Genomic DNA, 23,942 nt, shown 5'->3' on the forward strand with positions numbered 1-23,942 from the left:
AGTGCTAGAGTTATAGAGTCAGTGGAATCTACTAAAAAAATTTATTAACTGTGAATCGTTCAGAATTCATATCAAGTATGATATGGCTTCATGAAAAAAAGCAGGCTACGAAACCAAAGGTAGAATGAGATCCCTATTTTGCACTTATATGCAGATAATACCTACGTGTGACAGGGGCGCACACGGAGGGGATGTGAGCAGAGATGGGGGTGCGGGGTGGGGGATGTGAGGGTAGGGGGTTATATAAGAAGTATGTTTGCAGTGTGAAAAGGAGTGTGTGCACATGTGTGTGCAAGTTCTCACAGTCCTGGACACAGGAAAAACCTGTTGTGGAGGGGCGCCTGGGTGGCTCAGTCGGTTGAGCGTCCGACTTCAGCTCAGGTCATGATCTCACGGCTCGTGGGTTTGAGCCCCACGTCGGGCTCTGTGCTGACAGCTCAGAGCCTGGAGCCCGTCTCAGATTCTGTGTCTCCCTCTCTCTCTGCCCCTAACCCACTCGCATTCTGTCTCTGTCTCTCTCAAAGATAAATAAACATTAAAAAAAACTGTCGTGAACACCCACACTTCCAGAGACAAAAAGGGAATGAGAAGGCTCTATTCGCCCCCCCTCCCCCTCGTACCTCCCCCAAATAAAACTCCGTGATGTTTAAGAGCAAGGACTTTGGAGTCAGACCTAGTTTTAAATCCTAACCCCAAACTAGCTGCAGGATCTGGGGCAAGTTATTTAACCTCTTGACATCCCTTTCTCATCTGCAAAATAAAGATACTTCTTGGCATCCATAAAGGGCTTAGCACACTGTTAGCACATAGCAGACATTCACTAAATGGTAACTAAAAATTCTAGCCCATTGCTCAGAATAGAACTCAAAAGAAAATTGCACCATGGCAACAAAAAGTTTCTGACAAAGCAATTTTTAAAATACATCACATCTATATTCTATTCTGTGGCTTCTTTATTTTTAGCAGGTGTTTTGTGTGCGTGTTTTGTTGTTGTTGTTGTTGTTGTTGGGTTTTTTGGGTTTTTGCTTTGTTTTTTGTTTTCTTGTGTGTTTTTTTGAGGGGGCCAATAGAGTTTATAAACAATTCTTAATGACTGGTGGCTCTTGGGACTAATAACGGAGTGAAAACATGAAGTCCACAGGAAGATGTTCCCCAGTGATTTCAACCAATGGGTTAGATAGGAGCATTCTCATATCTAAACACCATGCCCTGTCCCACCTGCGACAAAGGTGCCAGGCCACTGTGCGTTGACTACCACTCTGGGCAGGGGCACGGGCACTAAGAGAGGGGAGTACAGGCTGCTCTGGGGGTTGGCGATGAGTTTGCAGCTGGGAGCCTCAGTGCCTGTTCCGTCCTTAACGACCAAATCCATCAGAATTGGGGCACCTGGGTGGCTCAGTTAAGCGTCTGACTTCAGCTCAGGTCACGATCTCATGGTTCGTGGGTTTGAGCCCCGCATCGGGCTCTCTGCTGTCAGCATCAAGCCTGCTTTGAATCCTCTGCCCCCTTCTCTCTGCCCCTCCCCCACTCGCACACGCTCTCCCTCTCAAAAATAAATGAACATTTTTTTAAAAATCCATCAGAATTTCAAACATCGTGGGGGTTTGTGGCGATTATTGGAAATTTTACTCGGCAATTATAAAGCAAACATCTCGTGTAAACAGGAGGCCTATGTGACTTTATAAATTATCTAGAGAACGTCCTCAAACGAATCAAAAGTAATGCCGAAATCTTAGTCACAGTCACCCAAGGATTTCTTCCCCTCACTGCAAAAAAGCTCCCGCCTTAGGTCAGGAAGGCCAGCTAGCTGATTACAATAAGGATCATGCTGTTCATGCTCTTGAATAAGAAAAGTACACAGCCCTCCTTTTTTTAGCCTCTATGGCATTTCCTCGCTAATGCTATTCCAGCTGGGGAGTCCTCTGCTTCAATAATGCTGGGATTCTCCACACTTCTACCGCTGAGTTCTTCTGACAGACAGAAACAACTCCCAAAGCAAAGGCTGGCTACAGCCGGGGGACCTCAGGCTCTGTCAGGAACCTTCTTGTGGTCGTTGTAGCTGACACCACCAATGCCCTCCAGGATATTCATGGGCAGAGGAAACACAATGGTGGAATTCTTCTCTGTGGCTACGGTGGTTAAGGTTTGCAGGTAACGCAGCTGCAGGGCTATGGGGGACTCGGCCAGCACCAGGGAGGCTGACTTCAGAGATTTGGAAGCATTCATTTCTCCTTCTGCTGCAAGGACCTAAAGGGATGGAAATACACAAAGTTCAGACATCGAAGTTTACAGGTGTAACTAACTAGTGCTTTCTGCTTCCGGAGGCTGCGGCGGCTGCATAGGGACGCCTCCCTGCCAGCCCCCACTTTCCCACCAGGGTCTCCTCTACTTGCTTCGTTGGTGGGGGTGAGAGTTTCACGTCTTAATGTGATCAGGGGAATGTGAAGAGGTTGCGGGAAGCCGGGAGAGACTGTACAAATTAGGAGTCCCCAGATTTCATGTGCAAACAAAATAAAAGCCCTGACTTTAACTCAAACTAAGAGAAGTCTGAAATTCAAAGCCTCCAACTGGCTTCTTTCTGTGGTTTTTACTTATCCTAGGAGATGTTTTGCTTTGATTCTGTTGTCAGCTTCGCCTCATTCTTACAACGTGAGAACCAACGTTTGAAGTTCTCTCTGCTCTTGGCTACAAGTGCCACCCTGATAATATTAGAAGGCTTCCTTTAGAGCTCCCTCCCCTCCTAGGTCTCTCCTGCCCAAGACCAGCCGTGAGCGCTCTTTGCCTCTGTGCCAAAGCACCCTCCAAGCCCACTGCTGAGAAGCCGCTGGAGCTTTACAGATTAATGAGAGCTGGGGAAGGGATGGGAGCAGAGGAAAACTTGCATTGGTTCACAAGGAAGATTCTGAAGAGGGTACGCGAAAGGTTTCTCTTAGTGGGCTCTTTTTTTAACGTTTACTCATTTATTTTGAGAGAGAGAGAGAGAGAGAGAGAGAGAATCTCAGGCAGGCTCCCCACTCAGCGTGGAGCCTGAGGCAGGGCTCGATCCCACGACCGAGAGATCACGACCTGTGCTGAAATCAAGAGTCAGACACTTCTCCAACTGAGGCACCCAGGCGCCCCCCATCTTAGTTGGTTGCTGACACTCTAGGAAACCCATCCATGCAGACGTGAAGACCGTAGGTCCAACAGATTCAAGAGCATCCGAGGCCAGGCTATGCTCGCATTTTGTAATTCTGACCTGGATTGCATTTAATTACCACCACCACTCCCTTTTAATCCAGTAGGCACTTTAACAATAATGTTCAAAAGACAGGCACCGGTTGGCTACGTCAGAATTACCAGCTTTCAGATGGTGAGTATACCTAGTGCGATGAGCACGGATTAATGTACAGGATTGTTGAATCAGTGTGTTGACAACCTGAAACTAATCTAGCTTTGCCAGTTATACTTCAATTTAAAAAAACAAACCACACACAGTCGTTAGCTTTAAAAAGTGTAGACTCCTGGGGGCGCCTGGGTGGCTCAGTCGGTTGAGCGTCCGACTTGGGCTCAGGTCATGATCTCACGGTCCGTGAGTTCGAGCCCCGCGTCGGGCTCTGTGCTGACCGCTCAGAGCCTGGAGCCTGTTTCAGATTCTGTGTCTCCCTCTCTCTGCCCCTCCCCTGTTCATGCTCTGTCTCTCACTGTCTCAAAAATAAATATACTTTAAAAAATAAATAAAAAAATAAAAAATGTAGATTCCTGAGCCACAAGAAACTCTGCTTTGCTGAGTCCGAGGTGAGGCCTGGGAATTAGTGTTTGCTGCCTTAAGTTCTCTCTAGGAGACTCTGAAATGCAGCCCGACTTAGGACCCGCCTCCCGGAGTCACCCCTGACCCGAGACCTATTGCCAGACTTCCTCAAGGTACGTGAAGCTGCCCATTACCTTTTAATTCAGGAAGAAATTCACAGTAAAGACCGTGAAAAAGAAACCCTTTTCTTAACAAAATAATGGAGAACGCCTGATCTTCCATTCAAGGTCTGTTCCTGTCTGCTCCAAGGGGAGGCATCTTGCAGTGTAGACAGAGTAGCCCTTACCCTGGCCCTGGCTTCCCGGGTCGCCTCTGCCTCGGCTGCCATGGATCTCTGTAACTGCATGGGAATCCGGACGTCTTTGATTTCCACTCGGGCCACCCGGATCCCCCACAGCTCGGTGGCATCATCAAGTAAGGTCTGTTTCCAAAGCAAAAGAAAGGCCACGGTTCAGAAGACAGGTGATATTACAGATATGCTATTTGCAAGAGAAATCCCTCTTCTTTTTCTCCTTTTGTATTCACGGCATTTGGAGTTGGACCGTTTGGGAAAGGAATAGGAGTCCTTACCGATCACGTCCAGGAATTGAAGTGAATCCCAGGAAGGATTCAGAAGCATAGCCGGATAGATCTTTCAAAAGCTATCAGGATTGACCCCCAAACTATTCCTAATGTCATCCACCTAGAGCTGAGCAAATAGCCCACATTTTCTTGCCACGGACATCAAGCAGGCAGCAGCACACTGGCTCCTCAGACATTCCTGGATTTTGTCCCAGCTCTGCCATTGCAGCTGTGCATCATTGGGCCAGTTGCTTAACCTCTCTGATTCTTAGTTTTCTCATCCTTAAAAGGTTTCCTTTCAGGATTCTCGTGAGACTTGGAGACTATATATGTAAGAAATCTACCAGTGCCTCACGATAACTCAAATACCCTAGGGTACTTTTTGAGATACTACGTGCCTTGCTCCATTTAACCTCTGCCCTGTGTCCAGTTTTAAACAGGTAGCCAGGCACAATTTTTTTTTTTTTGTAGAGCACAAGCAGCCTATAATCAAAGATATTTTTGTCCTCTGTAAAAACTTAAGACCACCCTAGGATAGCACGTCGGTTATCCTGGATGGGGAGGGATGAAAAAAAAAACTGCCTTGCGAAACAGTAAGATCAGACAAGCAGTAGAGATCTCTGTGCTACCAAATGGCAAGTGATCTCTCGCCTTTCCATGATGTCTGCAGAACCCGGGGAGATGGGGAGACCTCCCAAGGAGCCAGTGACCAGACGGTGGCAGGGGAAACATCCAACTTGTCAAACTCATGATTGTCCAAACAAATGATTTGGAGGGTTATGCAGAACTGATATTATCTCATGAAACCTTGGGGACTCTGTGCCAACGGTAGGGACTGAGGAGATGCCAAGACCAAAGTTGAATTTCCCCCCTAAGGTACGGAAGGGAGGCTCAGAATCAAAACATAATTGATTTAAAAAACATACAGAAATCTGTCTATAAACTGGGGTGTGCAAGAGGTGAGGAGGCTGCCTGCAACGTCCTCATCAATATTATAATTATGGTTACTACCAATATTATTACTGATATTGGTAGTGTGATGTCAGATCTTCCAGGGATGGCAGGCCCGTGCTGTCTCCATCGAATCCTGTTTTAATATTCCACTTACATGCAGAAACACACAGGCTGACTGAGAAATGGCTGCCCCTCTTCTGGAGTAATCTAAGCTAAAAAGGACTCTAGGGGCGCCTGGGTGGCTCAGTCGGTTGAGCGTCCGACTTCGCTCAGGTCACGATCTCACGGTCCGTGAGTTCGAGCCCCGCATCAGGCTCTGTGCTGACAGCTCGGAGCCCAGAGCCTGCTTCAGATTCTGGGTCTCCCTCTCCCTCTCTCAAATATAAAATAAAACATTAAAAATTTTTTAAATAAATAAATACATAAATAAAATCTATACCTTGTGATTAGAAAGGAATAAAACCAAACACTGAGGCCCAATGTTTACAGCGGCCCTGGGGGTGTGTGTGTGTGTGTGTGCGTATGGTTTTTGTGTGAGTGCGTGTGCATGCACTTGAGAGGGGTTCTTAGAACTGCTGATGTTTGGTGATTACTGATCATTAAAATGAACCGACTAAAGATACGGGCTTTTCATTCCCAGCATCTTTACCTGGATGCTGTGGGCAATCTCCTCTCGGCCAGCTAAGATTTGGGACAAGGTCTGCGTCCCTAAGACATTTCTCAGAGTCGTCTGAGCCAACAGAAACGTGGCTTGGTGGACATCGTTGACGTTAGCCACTGCAGAGACAGCACTATGGATTCTGTAATAGACGACTCCATCCACTTGGGTAGTCACAGAGTCTCTGGTGAGGATCTGGAGGGCAAGAACAGGGAAAAGCACGTGTTTACTACGACTTGCACAGCGACTGACAAAGTGCCAGCCAGCCTAAGAGCCCTCTCCACGGGAGGAGAGCGTTAATGATTACGGCTCGTGCCAGCATCACCCAAAATCCGCCCTGGCTTGAGTACAACATCATTGTAGTTGGCGACAAAAATTCCTATACGTTTGTAGTCCGTCCCCAGCCCCGTAACTTCATCTCGGGGAAGTCTTACACCCCGAGGCCCTTGATTTGCGCTGGTGAGAATCAGCACTTGTATTTTACAATGTAGCAAGAGCACCTCTCTGGAATTCTACCCTCTAAACACACGTAGAACGCTTGTCTCCCTGATGCCTGAAAACTTTTTGGTTTTCAGTTTTTATCACATTTGACGAACAGCAGTGCTTCTTAGAAAACATAGATGTCACCGGAGACCGCGTTCTGCATTCAGACAGAGAGGATGTTCTATAGTCTATATTTTACAGAGGCTCTGCCTTAATCGTTCTGAGTGTGGTGACAAGGGTCTCTGCAGCCACTGAGAGATCTCTGGCATAGGAGCAGAACTTAGGCCTCCCCTCTGCCATCTAGAACTGTTGATGAAAAGGCCCACGATAAGTCGCAAGGCATCCCAAACGCTCTCATGACACAGGTCGAATCCCAAAGGAAGGACTCTTCAGTTCCCACCAGTGGCATGGTGAGAGGATTGCCGGGTCTTGACTGAGTTTCCTGGGCCAGAGAAAAGAAAACTAACGTTGACTCATAACCCTCTCATCACCTCTGCCCTCCCACATTGTAGGTCCCACTCCCATTTTCTTTCCTCTTCGTGAATCCTTCTGGTTATTCGTAACTCTGTTTCTCCTCCCTTTTTGCCCAGTTACTGGTCTTGGATATTTATTTACAGTGCTTTAAGAACTGAAAATAGTTATTTGAAATCCAAATGCCAGTGGGCTCTGTGCAATGTCTGTTCTTTCCCCAGGACCAGCCACTGTGCTGTATCCACTCACTATATATATATATATATATATATATATATATACACACACACATATATATATATATATCACCTTCTGGAAAGATGACAGCAAGGATAATATCATAACCAAACCCTGCCCTCCACCAACTTAAATTTAGCTCCTTTATACAGCTTACCTGACTCTTCCGAGCATCTTGTCTATTGTTCCCCACCCCAGATTCTCTGACAACTGTACCTTTTCTCTCTGTCCTCTGGCACTTTCCCCTCCCAGCCATTCCAAGGCTTAGAGCAATCCAACCCTTGCCCTTGGCTTTATTCTCAAAGCAAAAGCCCAGTGGTCTTAGGACCCACCCACGGCTTCTCAAGTAGGCCTCCTATAGTTTGAAAACGAACTGTAAAATGTCAACTGGCCATGTAATGGGGAAGATACAGGTTTTATTTCTAGTGATTTAGCTTTAACCAGCGTTACCTCTTGTGGAGGAATGTTGCAGGTAACAGTTCGGAGATCAACTTTGACAAACACGTCGATGCAGGGCAGGACCAGGATCAAGCCTAAGAAAATGAAAATATAGCTTAAAATCTTACCTTATGGTAAATAACTGCAACAAATCATATCCTAGTTATGCGATACATTATTTTCAAGGATTTCTGTTTTAGTTTATTTATGTATTTTGAGAGGGAGACAGAGAGAGAGAGGGAAAGAGCATGCTTGTGATCAGGGGAGGGTAAGCGAGAGGGAGAGAGATTCCCAAGAGGCTCTGCATTGTCAGCACTGAGCCTGACCTGGGGCTCCAGCTCATGAACTGCGAGATCATGACCATGAGATCATGACCTGAGCCGAAATCAAGAGTTGGACGTTTAACCGATTAAGCCACCCGGGTGCCCTACAAGTGTCTTGACCAAAATACACCTCTAGGACAATGCTAGGCAGCGTGTTGGTTGGTTAGAGGGCCTCCTGATACGGCTAATTCCTTTACATGTAACTTAATCCGCACAACTAGTTATTATTGTTAGGTTAGCGAGGGAGGGAGCCAAACCATAAGAGACTTTTAAAAAACTGAGAATAAACTGAGGGTTGATGGGGGATGGGAAGGAGGGGAAAGTGGATGATGGGCATTGAGGAGGGCACCTGTTGGGATGAGCACTGGGGGTTGTATGGAGACCAATGTGACAATAAATTTCATATAAAAAAAAAGAACTGGCAAAACTGATTATTAATACTTGCATTATTAAAGCATAATGGACAATTTACAAAAGTGAAGAGGTTTTCCATTGGCAATTTGGCTTGTTTCCCTCTAGTTCTTATGGCTTTCTGAGGTAACTCATTAGCCCCAGAGACACGTATGACGAGAGTAGTTATCCTGGGACATCTGGTGGTGAAATCTTCTGGGAAAACTCATTTAAGAGAGATACAGTTTTCTCTAGAGTCCTCCAAGTTATCCAACTTTACCCTGCTTATACATCTGGCCGCACCAAATGCAACATAACCAACAAGGGGTCAACCTTGGTCTGATACACCTGAGTTGGATAAGTCTAACACTTCTATTTGGACAAACTCATGAGACCATCCATCGTAAATAATTCTTGCATTCTTTCTCTTAGGTCCTTTACAGAGTTACACAAGTAGGGTTATACTACTTGAAACGACCAACTGTCTTTAGCAAGCTTCTGCTTTTGAAATTTCTTATATTTTTTTTATGCAACAGGTATCTGAGTGCCTACCACGGTGCATGGTCAAGTGCAGAGCACTTGCAGTATCACGGTGGATAGGAGAGTTCCTGCCCCCCAGAGGGGTTATAGTCCAGCTGGACAGAGAACGTGTTTACTCACATACATCACAACAAGGAGAAGGAAACAAATGCTATTAGAGAGGTATTGCAGATAACCCGTCTTTTTCATGTATCCTCTAGGATGCTATTTTTGGTGACCTCTTTTTTCAAAATATTAGAAGTTATCCTATGAAATTGTCATGTTTGAGAGTCAAAAACAAATATTAGCCACTTCATATAGTTCAACTACATGTAGACCAAGAGAAGTTACGAGAATTAAATCAATATCTAACTTCTAGAGTTTTAGTACCTCAGACCTTCTCATGCCCCCTCTCCCAAACCCCATCCTTTCACAACATGAATTTAGAACACTCTTCATTCTAAGAGAAAAGATGAAAAGAAATACTACCTTGGGCCAAAGGAGTTCTACAATGGCTTCCAGCTCTATCTTTCTATTAATCTACTTGCCAGAAGAGGAAATTGCCTTTTACTTTTCCATTAGCTCTTTTCGAAGACTGAGAATCAAAAACCAGCTCCTGGAATATTCTTCCTGAGTAATTTAATCATCTACCTTGGCCATTTACTCCCTCCCCTCATTCTTCTGTCACTCCTTTAGTGGTCTCGGTAATAAGTGACATCCAGCCAACGTAACAGAGCCACTGTTTGCTCAGGTTCATTGAATCTCTCGGAGGGAAATGTTAAGAGACAGAACCAGATTTCCAAACTCTCAAACTAATGGCTTAGTGGTCATTCATATTAACTTGCATAACAGAACCACATCCTTCAATTATACAGAGAGGCAAGGGTTCCAGCTTCCTGTGATTTTTTTTTTCTTCTCAGTAGAAAGTGCCGGGAAAAGTTTTGGTGGCAATAGTCATAGTATTAGGTGCCCCTGATCCTTGTCAGGGGCACCCACAGTGTCCTACCTGGCCCTCTGGCTTTGTCAGCTTGGATGCGTCCCAGTCGGAATACAACAGCACGTTCATACTCCTTAATGATCTAAGAGATTAAGGGAGAGCATTTAGTCTTAATGGTTCATCAGCTCATACAGAGTCCAATTTATTTCCCAGGGTATTACCTTCAAGCACATCCATATGGAGATGGGGAAGGTAATGATCATCAACAGGACAGAAAGGGAAAACAGGATCCAGCCACAGACACCAAGCCGTTTACTGCTGATGCCTAGAAAATGAGGAGGAAGCAAGCCTGTAATTTATGTGGTTCTTAGAAAAAGCCATTCAGCTGCATGAGTAAGGATACTACCCAGATGGCTGGCCATGCCTGATGGCACTGAGGCGGAGATCTAAATCCATGCACACCTATAAATGCAGTAAACACACACACACACACACACACTATTCACTCAGGGCTTTAGACTGAAATTGACCTGTCCCTTCCAAGCAAACTCTCATAGCAATCAGTAATAATAACTACCATTCTATTTAGTAGGATTGACATGGTTTATAATCCTCAAAACATATAAAACACTGTTGCCCAGAGTATGGACTACCTACATCAGAATCACTAGGGTACCATTTTAAAAGACAACTTCTTTTGCCCCCAGGATTCTCCAGGTTGAAATTCAAGACAATCTTTTAGGGAGACAGGTAGGTATCATTACCCCCAAAGGGAGACAGTGTGGCAGGAAAACCATTTTGAAGAGCCCAAGGTATGAGTTTCTACGAGAGATCTCTTACCTGCCGGTGCTGAGGTCTTAGGCAAGGCACTCAATCTTTCTAAGCCTCCACTTCCTCATCTATAGGCTGGGGATGGCAGTCAACTAGCTTGAAGGATTTGATGAGGACTAAATGAGATAATTTTTATATGGCACTTGGCCCATACATTAACATCTACATTAGTAAATATATATTATTATTCTCATTTTACAGATATTACAGGGACTTGTCAGCCACCGGTATTTGACATTTCTGACTTTTCACAGAATCTTGTTACACTGACTCATTACATTGGATGTCTTTTTGCTAATCCCACGTTATGATAACAGGGCCATTTTGGCTTAAAGACTATTGCCCTACAACGCTAACTTCAAATCAGACTCCAATCACTTAAAACTTGGTAGCTTTCACCACTTCAATTACATAATTTCTCAGGTTTTCGAGCTCATGTTTGTAAGACCCACAGGTCTGGCTGACCCTGTATGCTTATTTTATTGTTTATATTCACTATTCCACCCTCTTTTTCTTTTTCGTTCTCATTCCTTCTCACTCTCCTTTTCTTGACGACCGCCCCACCTCACCCCACACTTCCTCCAACTGAGTCCTATTCTCCACACAAGCACCCGAATTAACTGCACATACTAGATGCCTTCCCACAGATGATTCCACAAACAACATGCACTATCTCTAGCTCCATTAATGCCTAAACCATGCACCTTATTGTCCACGTTAGAGACACAGGGTTATCGCTGTCCCTTCCCTGTTCAGCCGCGGAAGTCACTAGGTCTAACTGATGCCACCTCAAAAGCATCCTCACTTATCCACTTTACTGTTACTGGCTCGTCAGTGCCCACGCCAGAAGCGTATGAACATTCAGGAGAGTTCTAGGATTTCGCGCTTACAAACAATCTTGTGATGAGTGCTTTCTAATATGTATTTTTACACACTTTATGTAGGGTTAATGCCTGGCAGTGAAAGCGTTAGGTCAAAGAGATGAGTATTTACAATTTTGTTAAGCGGTAAGTGCCCTTCAAAGACTTCAGACCACCTCACACTGTCATCAATGGCACACTGTGACACCGTGGCTATTTCCACACGCTTCTCCTCACTAGATATTTTGAGTCTTCTCAATTATGACATTCCGACAGATGAGAAGCATCTAAGTTTTAGACACATATTTAGTATTAAAAACTTGGGGGCAAATGCCCTTTAATAGGCTCTAGACACACATAAAGATATACTCAATAGCAATAAGGGCTGGGTTACATACCCAAAGTTTACCCAGGCTCTGAGCTGTCAGCACAGAGCCCCGCGGGCTCGAACTCACGGACTGTGAGATCATGACCTGAGCTGAAGTCGGACGCTTAACCGACTGAGCCACCCAGGAGCCCCCAAAGTTTACATTTTTAAAATATCACCTTCCAAAGCCTCGGACCACACTGAAGTGGATTCGACTATCATTATGCAGGCTAAAAAGACATTTTGTACATTCTAATAGAATCTTTGCTGCATTTTGCTTATTAGTGCTTTTTAAACTACTATTAATGACACAGCCTGTTTATAAACATTCTCATTGTAAAAAAAAAAAAAAATCCAAAGCAACATGGATAAAACCAAAGTCCCCCTGACCGCCCTCCCCTTAGTCCACTTTTATCTAGAATGGTCCCATAGTTGTTGATTTGGTGCATTTCATTATAGATCGATTCAATGTATTTATATACATGTAACTATCATTAGAAAACATTTGGCTTCGTGGCCACTGGGCGGCTCAGTCAGTTAAGCATCCAACTGCAGATCAGGTCATGATCTCACAGTTCATGAGTTCAAGTCTGGCATTGGGGTCTGTGCTGACAGCTCAGATCCTGGAGCCTGCTGCAGATTTTGTGTGTCCCTCTCTCTGCCCCTCCCCTGCTTGTGCTCTCTCTCTCTCTTTCTCTCTGAAAAATAAATAAGCATTAAAAATGCTTACATTTGTAGATTTGGTGAGCCGTGGCACCACACTAAACTCCTTTTTTAAAAACCGAACGTATCTTAGAGATGCTTCATGTCAGCACGTGCAGATTGACCTCATTCTTCGTAATTACCGCACACTGTCCCCCCCCTCCCCCCCCCCCCCCCCCCCCCCCCCCCCCCGCCCCGAACCCGTGCTCGTACACGTTCTCTCGGGGACAAGTTGCACTTCCCTGGAATCTCCGTGACGTCGTTGCTATTCAGGCCCCTTGGGGTGTCCCGGGGCTGTGACTCCAGCGGGGCAAGGCACACAGGCAGCTGGGCTCCAACAAGGACACGAGCTACACTCCGTGCCCTGAGGGAGCGCTAGACGTTTCCAGACCAGCTACGCTCTGAACACCAAGCTGCATGAGCAAGTGTCTGCGGCGGAGAACCAGGCCCGTCCCCCCCAACCGTCGGCATGCCTCCGGAGCCCCATCAAGCCCTTGCGTCATGAGCTGCCAGTGAGGCTCTGTTAGGTACTAAACGTTCTGAGAGACACAACAGATGAGAGTGTGATTAATCTGCCCAGATTTACCCTTGAGCATTAGCATCCCCCAGGCCACTACCGCTGGGAGAATTGCGGAGCCCGGGGGTGTCATTAGCTGTCGTTAAAGTGGGGCTGAGAGCACAGTTACCCAGCTTCCCTGCAGGCCCAGCAGCCAGCCTGGCCAGCCTTTGAGCAGAGGCGATCTTCCAGCCTCCCCTTCACAGAGAACCCACGAAGCAAGTGCTGGGAAGCGGGACCCAGGCTCCCCATTCTGACTGAGAAGATGGGCAGGGATTGCGTTACCAAGGATCTCCAGGAACCTCCCATCGCGCGTCCATTGCAGCCTCCACAAGGTTGCTGCAGGAGCCTTCCTGACGGAAGGAAAGGGCCCCATACAACCTCTGCATTAACCCGCTAAGCTCACGGCACGCCTAATTCTCTCCCGCTTCCTCCAAACCCACGGAGGTGTCTTTTCTGTAATTGTCACAATATCACATGGCCATCTTCGTACGCTCACTGCCCAGCAGAGAACTGGGTTTTGCCACCCCCAACAAATTCCTCTCGATTTCTCATCCCTCCGTTGAGCAGTATTTTCCCAGTTCTAGACCAGGCATCATGCTGGGGCCGAGGATACAAAGGAGGAGAAGATGGGGAACTTGCCAGCAAGGGTTCATGTCTGCAGGAGACAGACAAGAGGGACAAGTCACAGGGTCGGGTCTTTGCTGTGCTGCCTTCTAGGAAATGTCCCCCTGGCAATGTAAGCGGCGATTCCCTCCTGTATGTGACTGTGACAAAGAACAGCAGTATGTTCAGTCACTACACTTCCTTCGAGCTGGAAAGAGAAAGGCAGAGCTGTGACGCACAGAACCCGAGACCCTGCACTGCTGACCCTGGGGGGAAGGACCCCGGGACTTTCAGTTGGAAGGACCTCAGGGATAACGGAGGCCAAGCCTTCATTTTGCAGCCCGAAAACTTCCCGGTTAGTGGTGTCATCATCATCTTAATCTCTTTTTAGGTAAACTGGGACCCACACATTTCCCAAACTGACAGTAATTCCTGTGTGCCTTTAATGATTTAGGCAATGAGGCAAAACAGAGCCTCACTTACAGAGGCATGCCTCCGCGGCTTTGTTTCTGCATTTAGCCCCGGCCTGTAGCACCAGAGGAAACTTACATAACCTTTAGGACTAGGGGTAAACGCTTAAAGCAAGATTGATAATTTACTTGGGTGAGGCCAGGAAGTAAGGGAGATTATTCCAAATCCCCACGTACATGGCGCTTGAAGTAGAAACGAATTTTAGTAAAGCAGGCGAGGTGACTTGGTTGCTCATTTCTTACTTTGGCTCGGTCAATAGTATTTAAATATCAGGTTAATACTACATACGACCCTTGCCCGCAGATCCGTGTTACTACAAAACAGTTATTTCTTCTCTAAGCAGAAATAGCTGTTTGGGTTTTTGTGACATTGTTTCAAAACGCCAGAACAGAAGGACATACACTACACATCAGGAAAATGAAAAGCAAAACCACAATGAGATAATAATACACGGCTTCCAGAGAGGCAAGTGTTAAGGACAGACAATACCACATTGTGGCAAGGTTGTGCCGCAGGGAACCCTCAGGTATGCAAATTGACACGATCAGCTTGAAAAACTATTTGAAAATATCTACTAAAGTTAAATACACTGGCTCTATGACTCAGTCTTCAACTTCTAAGTAATACTTAAGAGAAATGAGAGGTAATGACAGTGAAAACACGTTCAAGAATGGTCATTGCAATTTTATTCATAAAATTCAAGAAATGTAGAGCCACCCTAACCCATCAATAGTAAAATGAATAAATAAAATTGTGGCATACTCATATAAAGGAGTACTACCCAGAAAGAAAAAAAGACAAAGCTACCACCATATGCAAAATACAGATGAATCTCAAAACAAAATATTGAGCAAAATAAGCCGGACCCAAGAGGGCACGTGTTTTGATCCCATGTGTAATATACTTATTATATTATACTTATCTATATTCTTACCCTATGTATAAGAATATATACTGTAAGATCTCACTTGTTTTGCATCATCTCATTCAAAAACAAGCAAAACTAATGTATTAGGTTTGAATTCAGAGTAGTAGCTGTCTCTAATCAATGGGGTTGGGTATTTTCTGGGAAGGGATGAGGAAACTTTCTAGGTGCTGTTATTTTCCATATCTCGATCAGGGTGGTGATCGCAGAGACTTAACACATATCAAGGCTGTGGAAATACACAAAGACCAGTCAAATGAGAACAGCAAAGTTTCTTTATCCCAGAGCCCTGCTATCTGGCACAAGAGTCAGCCTCTGTCACTTGAGTTTTGTCAGAGACTGAAAGGCGGACAGAGGAGTCGGGGGGCTTCATGGTGGAAAAGGGGGAAGGCTTCAGGCGACTGGAGGCTGTTGGCATGGGGAAGCTACAGCTGGGCTCCCTGGAAGCCGGGCATCCCCTGTGATTGGGTAAAGGACCAGACTTGGCTTTCTTTAGTTGGTCCTAAGTTGGAAGCAGGGACAAAAAGTAGAGAAGCTGTCAGTTATTTATCAAGTCCCGGCCCTTTGGGACTGATAGTTACAGAAGTTATTGTTTAGCTTCCTGAGTTGTCACTAGAGATAACAATCTAGTTTCTTGCAAGACTGACTTCCTGACAGGCTGGCTTCCTGGGCTCGTTATTACAGACAAAGGGGGTTGTTTTGGGGGACAGGCGGCTACAGGCTGTTCCTCAGAGTTCTATTTTTATATATGGTCCAGCCATTGTCTGTTTGTCTATTCAGTCTCTCCAGATAAACACTTAAGACTTGTGCACTTATGTGTATGTATCTCACACTTCAATAAATAGTTCAAACAGGGGTGCCTGGGTGGCTCAGTCGGTCAAGCGTCCGACTTCGGCTCAGGTCATGATCTCGAGGTCCGTGAGTTCGAGCCCCTTGTCGGGCTCTGTGCTGACAGCTCGGAGCCTGGAGCCTGCTTCGGATTCTGCGTCTCCCTCTCTCTCTGCCCCTCCCCTGCTCACACTCTATTTCTCAAAAATAAATAAACATTAAAAATCAATCAATCAATCAAATAAAAACCAGAGGATATAAGGTCAGGCTAGTATTGAGGATGGAAAACTCACTGCTTACTCTGCATTCTCAGAGAGAGGACAGACAGAATGGGAAACCTTCTGCAAAGCCAGCCTGTGGACAGATGGACACAGTGCCCGGCCCCGATGAGCAGTGGAGGCCCTGAGTCATTCACCGCACATTGTAATTGAGACGCCTTCACGTGAAAGTTGGATAACATCCTACTCACCACGCAAGCCACTTAAGTCTTAGTTTCCTCCTCTGTTAACACAATAATAACTAGTTGCGCGGATTAGGTTACATGTAAAGGATATTAGCCGTATCAGGAGGCCCTCTAACCGACCAACACGCTGCCTAGCATTGTCCTAGAGGTGTATTTTGGTCAAGACGCTTGTAGGGCACCCGGGTGGCTTAATCGGTTAAACGTCCAACTCTTGATTTCGGCTCAGGTCATGATCTCATGGTCATGATCTCGCAGTTCATGAGCTGGAGCCCCAGGTCAGGCTCAGTGCTGACAATGCAGAGCCTCTTGGGAATCTCTCTCCCTCTCGCTTACCCTCCCCTGATCACAAGCATGCTCTTTCCCTCTCTCTCTCTGTCTCCCTCTCAAAATACATAAACTTAAAAAAAAAAAAAGACACTCTTAACATTTCCATCAGATTGACTGAACATTAAACAGATTTTTATAGATTCTTGGCCCCTAATCTCTGTTTTCTTAGAGCATTTTCTTTAGAAACACTTATGGTAAGTTCTTTCTCTGCCCCTTCAAGACATAAATCTTTTTTTTTTTTTTTATGGTTGTATGTTTGTTTGTTTGCTTGTTTTGAGAGAGAGAGAGATCAGTGGAGGGACAGAGAGACAGGGAGACAGAGAATCTGGAGCAGGCTCTGTGCTGACAGCACAGAGCTTGACACGGGGCTTGAACCCACAATCTATGAGATCATGACCTAAGCCCAGATCATGACCTGAGCCGAAATCAAGAGTCTAACACTTAACCAACTGAGCCAACCAGGCACCCCAAGACATAAATCTTTTTAAAAAAGGTTTTTAAAAGCCTCTTGCTAGGATTATTTTCTCAAGGACCTGAGAGCCCTTCTTTTGAAACGTAATCCTCTAAGAAGGTAGCACTCCCAATTTTTTGTGGGGTGCAGGAGCCTGACTGCCGTGGGCACCTCGCTGCAAAGTGTAAATATGCCGCCTGTCAGAAAGATGAGAGAAGTGTATTAGCAAACACCGATGGCCTCTGACCATCTCCTAAGCTCCCCCACTCGTTTTCCAGTAGCTCGCTCCAGGCTTTAGAAACCCTATTCGCCTTTGTTTCAACACAGTTGGTTCACACTGAGTTGTGGCCTCTCTCCTCTATTGCAATAATCTTCATTAAGTCTTTTAACTTTGGTGCATTTTTTACGCTGAGCCCTTACATAATATTTTATTTATTTATTTATTTATTTATTTGGTAATTTGCTTTCTTTTACCAGATAAGATTCTACATATACATTGTGGATATTCCGGTCCGTCCAGATGATGGCCCCTCTATGTGGGCAAGAACGACATTTTCAAGAATGTACAATAAATCCCTACCCCTGAATGTATCTGCCTCCTAAAGTAATGGAGCCCCTGACTGTAAGTTCTTACTTAAAGAGAGACAGAGAGAGAGAGACCAGATCTTCACTGCAAAACTACTAAATCAGAGCTAGGTGGTGATCTTATGGTCGCTACACCTATGACTACCACATTTCATAACCATGAGGGTTCTCTAAAATGTGATAATTACGTCTCACCCACAGACGATGATCGGTGCTGAATAGTTATGTGAACCTGACGACACACGTATACTGATTTCCTTTGTGCCGTGGGGTCTCTTATAGAAATATGGAAGACATATTTTGAAATAGAATGTTTAAATGTTCAAGAAGGTGTAAAAATAACTGCTTCTAACGCCTTATGCCCTCCCACCTTCAGCTTAAGAATTCAAGCACGGCCATGGGGCGCCTGGGTGGCACAGTCGGTTAAGCGTCCGACTTCAGCCAGGTCACGATCTCACGGTCCGTGAGTTCGAGCCCCGCGTCGGGCTCTGGGCTGATGGCTCAGAGCCTGGAGCCTGTTTCTGATTCTGTGTCTCCCTCTCTCTCTGCCCCACCCCCGTTCATGCTCTGTCTCTCTCTGTCCCAAAAATAAATAAACATTGGAAAAAAAAAAAAAAGAATTCAAGCACGGCCAACCCAAGGGAAGCCCCTCGTGCGGCCCATGTCGTGACCTCCCCCCAGAGGAACCTTGCCTGCAGCCTCCTCACGATGAGTTCCAATGAGCCTTCATCCCATCAGTCAAATGCAGCAACACCCAAGCGCGCACTAGGAGACCAGGCTTGACACACGGGCTCTGAGGAAATCTTCAATTCAGTTTTTCAGGTGGCAGGGCTATGGTCTGTCACCTCTGGGTCTAGCTGACTAAGCCACATGCTAACACCTGTATTAGAGTTAAGCACGAGTGTCCTCACACATCTTTGTGCCTCTGCGTGGGCCTTTGTGGCCCCCAGCCCCCCTTCACGTCCCCCATTCTCCTCTCCCTCACCTGGCCACACCGCTCCCCTCACTCGTCACCTCTTCTAGGAAGAGTCTTCTCTCTCACCCCCACCTTTGGGCGCTCCTCTTCTGAATTTCTCGTACACCCTCCATCGTGGCTTTTCATAGGACGTTGTAATTTTCAGCTAACTCGTGTGTCTTGCCTGGAGATTTGTGGGGCTTTGAGAGCAGGCATTTAATTTTTAGGTCTCCATCTCTTGACACACCGTAGATTTTAAATTCATTCATCAAACAAATGAGGTGAATGGCAACCAAATGCACCGAATGATCAAAAATGATGCTCAAAAACAAACAGAAAAAAAGGATGATGTTCAGCAGCACAATAGATTTAGTGATCAGTTTGACGCCTCTTGTCTGGAAATAATGATCCAGAATCTCCAGAAGAGATTCTGCCTGCTCTCCAGAGAGGCAATTAAACTGAGAACCATCTGGCCTCACATTTTGTCCTTCACGCTACTGCTGTACCAAACCCCCATACCATTATGAGAAGAAAACGAAGAACATGTTTTCCTTACGAAGGCGTCCAGAATGAGCCTTCCCAGAACGGGCTGCTTTGGCACACGGATTATTCTGAACTGCAGGTATGCAAGGCCCAAAAGACTCAAGAAGAGCTTTTGGTCCAGGAAGAGATCATCAGAGATCATTACAAAGGGTGTGGTTAGCCAAGGGGAGATGGGCAGTACCTGTTCGTTTAAATTCCTCTCCGAGTCCCACGGTTTCTGCCTGGCATGACAAACATTTATTTACCAAACGTTTGCCCTTCTCCCCTTCCTGTGTGTTGGAAGCCTCAGCCCACCGCCCCCTTCTTCTTAGCTCAGGCTGGCACATAACCCTCAATTGCCTGACTGTCGTAGAGCCTCTCACGTTCACGCGAGGTGTTTTTCTCCCGCGAGGTGTCTTACGTTCATTTAATTAGTAGACCCGCCAAAGAACCTAAAAGGGTAGAGAAAAGGTTTGTCTTCTCCCCTGCTTGCGTCATTCTTCTGTCTCCTCGACCTCCCTTTTCTGTATGAAATAACAGCATGGCCAACAGCAACAACAAATACTTTGTCCTTAAGATTTAGGTGCAGTCTCGTGATAGTGTTATTTATGACACGGGTAAGTAAAAAACTCTCTGAGAGTCCAGTGGAGAGATAATGAAGCAAACCACCACATACCCACACAATATCACCTCACAGATATTTTTGTAAACAATTTATGAAAACATGAAAATGCCTATGGTATGATGTTAAAAGAAAAAAGCAGAAGGAAAAATTCTATGGACGATATGATCCCAATCAGCACAAAATACACGCATGGAAAAATATTGGAAGAAACTGACCCAAATATTAACAGTGGTTAATTCTGAACAGTGGGAGTATGATCGGTTTATACTGAAGGGGGTCAGAACAAATCTCCCTAAAGTGGGCTACTTTGGCATGTATTTGGAGGAGAAATCAAGACCCAGTGAGCTCAAGAGAGATCTTTGCTCCTCCCTTAACTACCTAGAAGAACTTAAATCGGGGGTTTTCCCAGAATGAGAGTTCTTACCAGAGATGAATTTTCTCTAAGTGACCCATCTCTGTGGCAGAGCAAACATGTAATTACCAAGTACCTGCTCTTATTGCCCTGAGAATTGCCCTCCTCCCCTTTGGGGCCCCAGGGCGCTGGCCCATTCCGTAGGCCAGGATGACACATGTACCTCATTTTATCTTTCTGTCTTTGAACCTCTTATGCATGTGGGGTTCCTGTCTGTACACAATTAGATTATCTCCCGTTAGTCAGTCTCAGGTCAATTTAATTCTGAGGCCAGCCAGAAGAGCCTTTGAAGGGTAAGGGGAAATTTTTCCTCCTCTGCAAGACTGTCCTAAGTTTTCTTAATTTTTGATACCTTTATAATATTAAAAAGGGATCTTTAAATAAGAAACTTAATCACATCAGGTAAAAAAAGAAAAAAGTCCTTTCTGTTTCCACAGCAGGAAAACCTGGATGCCTCCCAGGAGAAAAAGAAAAAGTGTGCAGAACGAGATCACCTTCCCTGGGCCTGGGGATGTAGCGTGACAAGTTCTTCCTCTTTCTATTCACTTCCAATCCTGTGGAGATACAGTCAGTGAAGTACAGTCTCAGCACTTTCCTGGTTCTTTCTTCAGAGAATCAAGGATTTTAGGTGCCCGACATAAAATCTGAAGTGAACCCCTCCTGGTAAATACTATCTTTTCATCACCTGTAAGTCATTTTCCCTCCTGCCTGTTTCTCTGAAATGTGCACCCAGCTTGCATCAAGGGACATTCTTCAGGGAAAACACAGAATTGCTAGAAAGAAATCCTGGGCTACTCGAAGTGTGGTCTCAGCCTGGCAACCTCACCAGCTTGCAACTTCCTTGGATGCAAACTCGTGAGCCCATCCCAGAACTAGAGTACCGGGCCTTCCAGGGATGAGGACCGAAGCCCCCTGTGTTGCAAAAAACTCCCTGGGAAAAATTTTTTTCCATATTCACATGGAGAAGAAAGTCCAAGATTTGGATGATCAAGATTCCAGTTGGCTTCACTTTAATTCTTAAAGAGAAAAGGAACAAAATAAGGAGTGTGAGAGAAGCCAACGGCTAATGAGTAGTGTCGTCCTGAGTTACATGAGTACGTGTGTAACAACCAGGTGGGGGGGGGAGGGAGCCCTAATTTATAGCACTCTGTAGATTTGATCTCCCCTGTGATGTCACTGAGCTTGGAGTTGGGAAGAGACGCACGCTGGTGGCTTCCGGACGTTTGTGCCACAAGCTAGTGGCACAGTACCGCAGAAGTCTCCTGCTGGAGGTGCCAACAAGGGCTCAATCACTCATTTAATTCCCTCAACATTTGTAAGTGGAAATTTCCGCACAGTTTGAAACACTGTGACTAAGTCACACTGACTAAGTGACAGAAACACTGACTAAGGTCAGCTCCTTGACGTATCCAAGATGGAGGAGGGCAAGGGTGAACTCACCCCCCCCAATCTCCAGAGAATGACCGATGCCACATCTCTCATAAACTGCCAAAAGCATATGAAATCAGAAGTTGTGCCCTCCCCCGTTCATGCTCTGTCTCTCTCTGTCCCCCAAAAAATAAATAAACGTTGAAAAAAAAAAGGGGGGGGGGGCGCCTGGGTGGCGCAGTCGGTTAAGCGTCCGACTTCAGCCGGGTCACGATCTCGTGGTCCATGAGTTCGAGCCCCGCGTCGGGCTCTGGGCTGATGGCTCAGAGCCTGGAGCCTGTTTCCGATTCTGTGTCTCCCTCTCTCTCTGCCCCTCCCCCGTTCATGCTCTGTCTCTCTCTGTCCCAAAAAAAAATAAATAAACGTTGAAAAAAAAAGAAGTTGTGACATATAAGCCCCATCTCGGTTTGCACTATGATAGTGCAGGGTTTTCACTATATTTAAAAAAAAAACCAAAACCGAGTAACCCTGTGGACAGTTTTAAATATCTCACTGGTCTGGAGCTCCAGCCATACCATTTTCCCAGCTGCTGCTTTCTCTTGTTGATTGGAAGCTAAAATGTCTCAGGAAACGTTTTGTTTAAAAAGATAATGGAAGGTATTCTCGAGAGACCTCCCTCTTAGCTTCCAAGGGATATTTACTGCCTCCGACATATCGATGTAGATAAATATCTCTACACGTATACTTTTCCTTTTACAAAGCGATCATGCCAAATGTGTTCTCTATTCCTAGCTTTCACTGGGACTTCTTCAGCAGCATAAAGTATAGAGAGGGTGGGTGAGGACCCCCTCTCCCTCCTCACACATATCCACATACCTACACATGTGCATCATCACTTTCTGGAAGTTCAACAAGTTTTTAAGCTCCCCCAAACTCAGTTTTCTCCGTCATAAAATGAGATTATGCAAGAAGCTACCTCAGAATTATTGTAGGATTTAAAAATCTGGGGCGCCTGGGTGGCTCAGTCGGTTGAGCGTCTGACTTCGGCTCAGGTCATGATCTCACGGTTCGTGAGTTCGAGCCCCGCGTCGGGCTCTGTGCTGACAGCTCAGGGACTGGAGCCTGCTTCGGATTCTGTGTCTCCCTCTCGCTCTGCCCCTGCCCTGCTCGCACTCTGTCTCTGTCTCTCAAAAAGTGAATACACGTTAAAAAAAATATTTAAAAATATAATGCAAGCAAAATGCTTCATAATACCGACGTGCCGTTCAAGGTAGTAGTTAGCGCTTATGGCCTAAGTTTTTATTTTCCTCAACTTTTCTCCATGTACCAAACATGATGCAGCTCACATCAACTTTTCTTTTTAATCACAGCATCACCAGCTGATATTTGAAAACGGATACATTTCAGCCTGGGGTCTTTGCTATGTAATGCAAAAAAAGAAAAACAAAGAGTATAAAGACAAACACAAATTCTAGCTAACATTGAAGAAAAGAGCAGATGATAGACTGCTGTTTGAGAAGAAAAGACAAAGCCACAAAAAGCAATGAATCCAAAATCCTGGGCTCCAACCGGAATTGACGCCAGTCCCGGTATGTATCAATCCCCTTCATGGGTAACCCTGTAACTCTCACAAATGCCACAACTCTCGCTCTGCTTAACGTACAAAAAACAAGCTTAGGGCACAAAAGAGGGACTTACCCACTAAATTCTCTTTATCCAGCTTCTCGGGGGAAGATGCCCCAGGATCCATCTCATTCTTGAGAAGCTTTTATGCTCGGCCAATTTTCATGGGTTTGGAGCCAGGCCTGGGCTCCAGGCAGCACCCCGATGTGCTTGGGAGAGGGAAAGGAATGAGCGAGCGAGAGAAGTCCCTCGTCTTTCTGGAGCACCCCAAGGAGCAGTTTCCCTGGTGAAGGAAGCCCGTTAACATAAACAAAACGATTTCTTTCATGAATTCAGACTGCCTTTGTTCATAGAGAACATTCAAAAGAACATGACCTTTGCTTCCTGTAAAACAGCTCTAGGTAATTCTCTACATCATTTATATTTCATAACACACTTTTATGCACCTTGTGTGATTTGTTCACCACAATGAACTGTTGATATAGTTTACCTAGTCTTACGTTTCAGATGAGATTTCATTCAATTCAATCTATACACTGTAGTGAGTGATCTTTTAAAACCTGAATCTGATCATGTTGCCATCCTGCTTAAAGGAATCCAACGACTGCCAACTGTTAGTATGGCAAAGACTGAAATTTTAAGTGCCCCCAGAGTTCCTGCTAGTCTGCCCCTCTCTCCCTTTCCTGTCTCACTCACATGGTAAT

At 45.5% G+C, this 23,942-nt stretch overlaps 1 protein-coding gene across 1 annotated transcript; it reads right to left on the reverse strand.

The window, feature by feature from the left end:
• Positions 1-1,611: 1,611 nt before the first annotated feature.
• On the reverse strand, positions 1,612-23,488 carry STOML3 (stomatin like 3). The gene is made up of 7 exons (XM_043577732.1): positions 23,314-23,488; positions 9,983-10,086; positions 9,831-9,903; positions 7,605-7,687; positions 5,955-6,158; positions 4,077-4,211; positions 1,612-2,247 (listed from the first exon to the last, which is right to left on the reverse strand). The coding sequence occupies exons 1-7, from the start codon at positions 23,363-23,365 to the stop codon at positions 2,023-2,025; spliced, it is 876 nt and encodes a 291-aa protein (XP_043433667.1). The 5' UTR covers positions 23,366-23,488; the 3' UTR covers positions 1,612-2,022.
• Between the last annotated feature and the right edge of the window lie 454 nt (positions 23,489-23,942).

This window comes from Prionailurus bengalensis, chromosome A1 (assembly GCF_016509475.1).
Source record: "Prionailurus bengalensis isolate Pbe53 chromosome A1, Fcat_Pben_1.1_paternal_pri, whole genome shotgun sequence".
Lineage (NCBI taxonomy): Eukaryota > Metazoa > Chordata > Mammalia > Carnivora > Felidae > Prionailurus > Prionailurus bengalensis.

Excerpts from the sequence above, each read along its gene's own strand:
- STOML3 (XM_043577732.1), bottom strand. The coding sequence starts at position 23,365 with ATGGATCCTGGGGCATCTTCCCCCGAGAAGCTGGATAAAGAGAATTTA. Across the intron at positions 10,087-23,313 it reads GGATAAAGAGAATTTAGTGG|GCATCAGCAGTAAACGGCTT; the intron begins GTAAGTCCCTCT and ends CTCATTTTCTAG. Across the intron at positions 2,248-4,076 it reads CCCGGGAAGCCAGGGCCAGG|GTCCTTGCAGCAGAAGGAGA; the intron begins GTAAGGGCTACT and ends CCATCCCTTTAG.